At 30.6% G+C, this 7,388-nt stretch overlaps 1 protein-coding gene across 1 annotated transcript; it reads left to right on the top strand.

The window, feature by feature from the left end:
* Window positions 1-5,114: 5,114 nt before the first annotated feature.
* Window positions 5,115-6,944, top strand: LOC133038561 (probable indole-3-pyruvate monooxygenase YUCCA11). The gene is made up of 4 exons (XM_061116720.1): window positions 5,115-5,823; window positions 6,059-6,292; window positions 6,395-6,517; window positions 6,610-6,944. The coding sequence occupies exons 1-4, from the start codon at window positions 5,212-5,214 to the stop codon at window positions 6,799-6,801; spliced, it is 1,161 nt and encodes a 386-aa protein (XP_060972703.1). The 5' UTR covers window positions 5,115-5,211; the 3' UTR covers window positions 6,802-6,944.
* The last annotated feature ends 444 nt before the right edge of the window (window positions 6,945-7,388 follow it).

Here is a 7,388-nt window from a genome sequence, read left to right as displayed (position 1 = left end):
TAATGTAGTTGCAAATTGTTAAGCACAAACTCATCAATTTTTAGAAAGAAAGAAAAAGGAGTATAGTGACATAATAAGTATAGCAATACATATCTTTATTAGATTCAGAATTATGAGATCAAATCAAGAGTTCCCACCATATTTTTAAGGCTTATTTGTACCGTAAGTCCCTAAATTATATATATTTTGGCAAGTTAGTCCTCAAACTTTATTTTTTTGGCAAATTAGTCTCTAAACTATATAAGTTTTGGCAAGTTGGTCCCCAAATTTTATATTTTGGTAAAAATTAATCCGCAAACTTTTATTTATTTAGCAATATTAAGTTCCCACTATTAGATATTGATATTTTATTATTTATTTACTTACTTTAATTTATGTTTTTGTGTTAAATTCAAATAATTTTATTTTTTTAATTTTAATGTTTAAGAAAAATAATTATATTAATATTTTTTATTTATTATATTAATATTAATATTTTAATACTTTTATTTATTATATTCATATACATTAATAATAAGAAAAAAAAAGATAAATACTAGCGGATACATATATAATAGCTAGAGAGAATTTTAGCCCCTCATATTTTTATATTTTAGCATTTATAGTATATTTTATTGTTAATTTATGAATATGTGGTATTATAATTTTAATAAGAAAATGAATAATTAAAAATGCGTAAATAATAATATTATTTTTATACAAACTACAAAAGTAAATTATATTTTAAAATTTATTTTTAACTTATATTTCACGGCGAACATATGAAAATTTACCATCGTTGATGTAAAATTTAAATAATCAATAAATATATATAATTAAAAAATTATTAAAATTATAAGATGAACTAGCATCTATGCCTCATAAAGCATCCTTACCACTCGGCATCCACGAGCTACATATGTCACTATCATTGCCCGATAAAATAAGCGGTAAGTAAGAAACCTATCTGCGGTTTCATGTGAGTAATTGATGGGTTTTGTACCCTAAATAAAATTCTATTTCAATGTAATCTCTATTATTCAATATCAATAAAGAAACATAAGTACTTTTCATTCATTTGTGTGTTATTTGGTTCATGTTATCAATTACTTGTTTGATTGATTTATAAATTCATTCAAACCCTTTTCACATTTATATTCTTGTTTATTGTGTCGTTAGCAGAGTGGAAAGTAATCAAGATTATGTGATTAAAGATATATTCCTAGATTTATCAGAACACAGGGTTTTACTGAGATGACAATCTACAACATAGTTTACTTGCATCTTAGATAAATGCTATGTTCTTTCCAGAGCATTGGTCAAAGTAAAGCTTGGGTTGGATGCATGGAGTATGCATCAGAAGGGACCGCTATTGAACTTTGATTCAGATATATTAAACTTACTGTAATATCTATTCAATTCAATATCACCTAGTTGATCCTAGATCAAATGATCTTAATCCTGATATGATTAGGTTCAATCTCAGGAGTATTACACATGTTCTTTGATTTGTTAGTTAAGCCTACTTTTGGGTCAGGGTGATACGTACATTTTGGGAACATGGTAGTGCAATTGAGCGGGAGCGCTAAACATAGATATGGAATCTATAACTTCTATCTGGAAAATAGAAAGTAAATGATGATTTCTTCGAGATTGGCTAAACAGAGATAAATGATTGTGTACTCATTTCACTTCGCCGAAATATCATTTATACGGGGCTAAGTGTTTTAAGGATAAAATACATTGAAGGGTGTTACGGTAATTTAATCCCTATACAATGTAGATCATCTATATAGAGGATCATTGATCAAATTAGGATTATAACAATGGATAATTAATAGCGTGTCTATATAGTGGAACATATAGAGCGTTCTATATAGCTGAGAGTGCAATTCTGAGTTCTATGCGTGGATGCAACAAAGAATTAATAAGTCAGTGAATTTACTTGGTAAATTCTTGGTCTGCTTATTCGAAGCTCGGGTATATAGGCCCATGGTCCCCATACAAGTTGAGACAATACTACTTGTAAGACTCACTTAATTGATTTTGATTAATCAATCATCGAAGAATATGACTGGTGATTCTTCACTTCTTTCTTCTCTTTATAATTCTAAAATTAGACCATGTCTAGTTTGTGAATTTTTCACTAAGCAAGGGCAAAATTGTAAAGAAAGAGTTTCTAGGGTATATTTGTTAATTAAGAGACTTTGATTATTCTAATTAATAAATATATTAAATGACAATATTATTTAATAATTAATTTTAGTTATTAAATAGTTGAAATTGGCATTTAAATGGTTGAATTTGAAAATTGGCGTTTTTGAGAAAATGAGATGTAGAAATGATAAAACATCAAAATTGCAAAAGTGGGGCCCAATATCCAAAGCCCAAGCCGACCACTATTGTAGGTTTTTATCATTTATTTTTTCATTATTTTAATGCCAAATAATTCTAACCTAACCCTAGGTGGCATACTATAAATTGGTAGTGATGGCTTCAGAAAAAGATGATGCATCTTATTCCTTCAGAGAAAAACCTCAGTGCCTTCTACCTATATCTAGCCGCCACCCTCCCTTCTCTATTCTTCACTATTGAACCGAACCCCTTGAGTGATAGAGTAACTGCCCACACACATCAAGTGGTACCTCAATCATAGTGTGGAAGATCGTGAAGAATCCAAATTCAACAGAAGGACATTCGGACTCAGATCTTGGTGATACTCTGCGACAAAAAGGATACAAGGGTTAGAAATCTTAGTGGAAGGAGACATATTATTCTGCTGCAACCACTGTAAGGTTTCTCATACTTTATATGTGTTTTTTTATAATCGTTTTAGAAGTTCATGTTTAAGATGTTAAACAACATGCTTGTTAGTAAATCTAAGATCCTGGTAAAATATTTGTAACAGTAATTACTCTTACACAATAAATGGTAATGACTGTATCTTTACCTCAATCATAATTGAGTCATAAACGTTGATAATTGTTCTCACTTAACATGCTTGGTAGTGAAAATAACTTTTCTTACCTCAATCCAATATCAGGTGTGCATGCTAACCTGAGTGGAACTATGCTCGAAGATCCTGGGTCCTATGTCACGACAATGAAATTCGATAAATAATTTATCTAAACTCTAGATTAAACCCTAATTCCATAACCGAACAACTCTAACTCCCCACTAGATAGAAATAACATAAATATCACTAAAATACCCTAATCAAAGCTTTGAAAAACACCCCAACCCAAAAATCAAATTCAAGGAAAAACCCTATAATTCCCCTTGTTGGCCATACGCTTGACCAGTTTACTAGTAACCTAAAAATTTGGTTGACTGGTTTCGGCAGGTTGGGGAAATCCTGGTTTCACCCCGAAACCAATCCCGAGCTCCTCCAATCCTGCTCAAACTTTTCAAAACACTCCAATAACATAAAATCAATGTAATTAAACAATGTAAACTCAACGACTCATTAAAATTCTCAATTCACCATGTTTGAATCAAAATTAAGTTCTTAAACTCAATTTTCCAAAATTCAAATCTTAACAGCCAAGGAATCACTCAATTCTCATACCAACAATCTCAATTAAACGTAGAAATTAAGCCCAAAACCTATCTAAACTACAGCCCCAAATCACACATAAAATACAACCAAAACTTAACCTAAAATTCTTAAAATCAAAGAGAACTAGAAAGAGTTACCTCAAAGCTTTGAGCTGCACCTAGGGTTAGCTACTTCAGCCAAGGATTGCTTGATTAGTAGAGAAAAATTTCTGGTTTAGTTGGTTTATACGACTGTCGAAGAAGGAAGAAAAAAGGAGAAGCTTGATATGTGATATTTGATTTTTTTTCTCTATTTGAATATAACTTTAATTATCTAATTATTTTTTTTTTTTTGCTATTCTAACCTAATAATAATTCTAATTCAGCCTAGAAAGATTCACTTAGGACAAAATAGTCTAACATTAATAAAAGACCATTCTACCCTTCAAGACTACTAAGCTAAAAACATTACGTAGGGGAATTTTGGTCACTCTCTAACTACCCTGACTAAAACGACCACATAATATTCTAAACTAGTCCAGTATAATTCCAACATAACACAACTCTTATTGCCGTGACATTTCTGACCACTCCGTCAAGTTTCCACGCCCGCCGAACCCGAAGATATTTTATTTCAAAAAAGATATTTACAATACCCACAATTAGCTTAAGTAAGATTATAGTCTTACTCCAATATCTGAATGATCACATATTTAATAAAATATGTCTAATTAAATATTATTATAGTTTCCAGGATATTATAATTATTCTTCTTATTCTTCATATTATTATTCACTACAAAAAATCTTACTTTTAGTCACAATAAAATTTGTGACGAAAAGTAAAAATATTGTGACTAATTATAAATCATAATTTTATGTTATGACTAAAAGGGTCATAACTAAAGGTATTAGTCACAAAAATTACAATTTGTTACAACAAATTTGGCGTTTAGTTGGAGGTAATGAAACGGAATAGAATGGAAAGTAAACAATTTTCATTCTATTCCTTTGTTAGTATTAGAATGACATTCCATTGGAATGCCGTTTCCACCATTTTGGTGGAATGACTATTCTATTTTGAAATGGTAGGAAAGACCATTCCAATGTAACATGAGCAAAAATTTAATGATTTTTTTATCAAATTCTTTTATGCATTTTAAATTTTATTCTATTCCATTTCTATTCTTATTCTTATATTTTTATTTCTTCCAACCAATCGCCACCTAAATTTTTTAGTCCCAATACTTATTGTGACTAAAACTAAATTAGTGATAACTTATATTAAAATATTATGTTTTAGTCACACACCTAATTTTTTGTTGTGACTAGAAATTATTTTGAATCACAAAATTTTATGTTATGATAAAGGTTGTGACTAAAAGTAACTATTTTTTGTAGTAATTATTATTATTATTATGATGGAAAATCCACTTAATTAAATACATACTTAGAATTTGTCTAATATTTGCTCCTGTATACAGTTGTAACTCTTACCTATTTTGCAACATTGGATTCTAACACCAAATTATGTATAACATTAATTTGGTAGTAAAAGGAAAAACCGTTTAAGAGAGATAATTTGTACAAAAAAAAGGCAATGTGGGTGTATAAATACAAGCATAAATTGCCCCCAAACACACACCTAGACCATTCACATACAACATTGTTCTTGCATTTTCTTCTTCTTTGAGAAATGGAGCAAGTTGATGTTGTCATCGTTGGAGCAGGTCCTTCTGGCATAGCCACTTCTGCATGCCTTAATCGCCTCAAAATCTCCAACATTGTTATCGAAAGAGAAGACTGCTATGCTTCTCTATGGAAGAAAAGATCTTACGATCGACTCAAGCTTCATTTGGCCAAGCAATACTGCCAGCTTCCTCACATGCCTTTCCCTAAAGGCACCCCAACTTTTGTCCCCAAAAACGACTTCATCCGATACATGGACAGCTACGTTGCTCGGTTCCAGGTGTCACCTCTCCTGAACCGACACGTGGAATCTTCCTTCTACGACGACAACATATCTAAATGGTCTGTTGTCGTTAAAAACATGGTAACTGAATCATACGAAGTGTACTTTGCTAAATTTCTTGTGGTGGCTACTGGGGAGAATAACTATGGCTATATTCCTCCAATAGAGGGCTTAGACACTTTTCGTGGGAAAGTCATACACTCCAGCCAGTATGACTGTGGAAAGTGTTATACTGATAAAAGTGTTTTGGTCGTTGGTGCTGGAAACTCCGGCATGGAGATTGCCTTCGATTTATCAAATTGGGGTGCTAACACTTCCATCGTAGCACGGAGTCCGGTAATTCATTATTAAAAGAAATTATGATAACTTTTATTTTGTTTTCTTTGATATAAATTTTCTTTTCACATTAACTATGAATTAATTATTTTCCCGTATTAAATAATTCTATACGTTTAACAATTGTTATAAAACTGGAAGTTTTCTTTTTTCTTTCTTTAAATAAGAAAACGTTTTTTTATTTGTAGTATTAATTAATAATTAATGATTTGATATTTTTACTCTACTTGTCCAGGTGCATTTGCTAAGTGAGAATATTGTCAAACTGGGAATGTTTCTATTGAAATTCATGCCTATCAAAATTGTCGACGCTATCGTTTCGGCTTTGGGTAGATTAAAGCATGGAAATTTGTCTGAGTATGGACTTCAAACACCAAATAAAGGACCTTTCTTTCTTAAAGCAACAACTGGTCGATCTCCAACCATTGACGTTGGATCTGTGGCAAAGATTAAATCAGCAGAAATCAAGGTATAAATAATAAACCAAATATATATTCGTTATATATACGGATACATACATAAATATATATATGGAGACCAATATATATAATGACTATTGCAATATACTTAGGTATTTCCGTCCATAACAAACGTTCAAGAAAACTGTGTTGAATTTGAGAACCGCAAAACTCGTTGCTTTGATGCCATAATCTTTGCCACTGGTTACAAAAGCACTGTCAGAAATTGGCTTAAGGTAAATACATTATATATGAGTGTGCATATCAGTATATATGTGTGGAGTAGCTGATTATTAATAATTATGGAAAATTAATAAACGGCGCGCAGGGTGGTGAAGATCTGTTCAACGAAGATGGAATGCCTCGACAAAGGTTGCCCAATGAGTATTGGAAAGGCAAAAGTGGGATTTACTGCGCTGGGTTCTCATCAAGAGGATTACTGGGCATTTCACAAGATGCACAGAATATTGCTCAAGATATCAGTTTTCAGATGACTATGCTAAACGGAGGGACTAAATGATAGGCATTATTCATGTCCTTCAATAAATAAAAATTAAAGTAATATGTATCTGTTTTCCGCAAAAAAACCCAATATAATAAAATAAAAAAAGAAAAACGATATACATATATTGAGCCTTTTGGAGCAGTTTATTCAAGTTTGAAATATATAATAATTAATATATATGCATTATCTCTAATTAATTATTTACAGTTATGTTTTTGAAATAATGTATATCTAGCTAATTGTATTTTGAAGGAACGTGAAACGTAAACCTTAGGTCGTGCTGTAATATCCATAAGTAGTTAAAAGTCAAATAATGCTAATAACGCTTATAAATTATAAATGATTCTTCAAACACTCCTAATTATTCTCTCTTTAATTCTTTCACGCTTTATAAATCTAACAATATATTATAAATATCACTCATTATTCTCTCACATATTTACAAAACCTAAAACCTAAACATACAATATAAATCACATATATAAATATATAGTCCTCTCATATATATAATCTATATAACCTAAATATACAATAATAACAAATTAATATATACAGATATATACATATTCATAACCTGAATTTAGATAAAACATATAGCGAGC

This window comes from Cannabis sativa, chromosome 5, assembly GCF_029168945.1.
Source record: "Cannabis sativa cultivar Pink pepper isolate KNU-18-1 chromosome 5, ASM2916894v1, whole genome shotgun sequence".
NCBI lineage: Eukaryota > Viridiplantae > Streptophyta > Magnoliopsida > Rosales > Cannabaceae > Cannabis > Cannabis sativa.
The sequence above is the reverse complement of the archived record's forward strand: the minus strand, read 5'-3'. Positions and strand labels throughout refer to the sequence as shown.

Bases quoted from the DNA above. Each gene is read 5' to 3' on its own strand.
- LOC133038561 (XM_061116720.1), top strand. From the start codon at position 5,212: ATGGAGCAAGTTGATGTTGTCATCGTTGGAGCAGGTCCTTCTGGCATA. The intron at 6,293-6,394 runs GTATAAATAATA...CAATATACTTAG, and splicing joins TTAAATCAGCAGAAATCAAG to GTATTTCCGTCCATAACAAA. The intron at 6,518-6,609 runs GTAAATACATTA...AACGGCGCGCAG, and splicing joins CTGTCAGAAATTGGCTTAAG to GGTGGTGAAGATCTGTTCAA.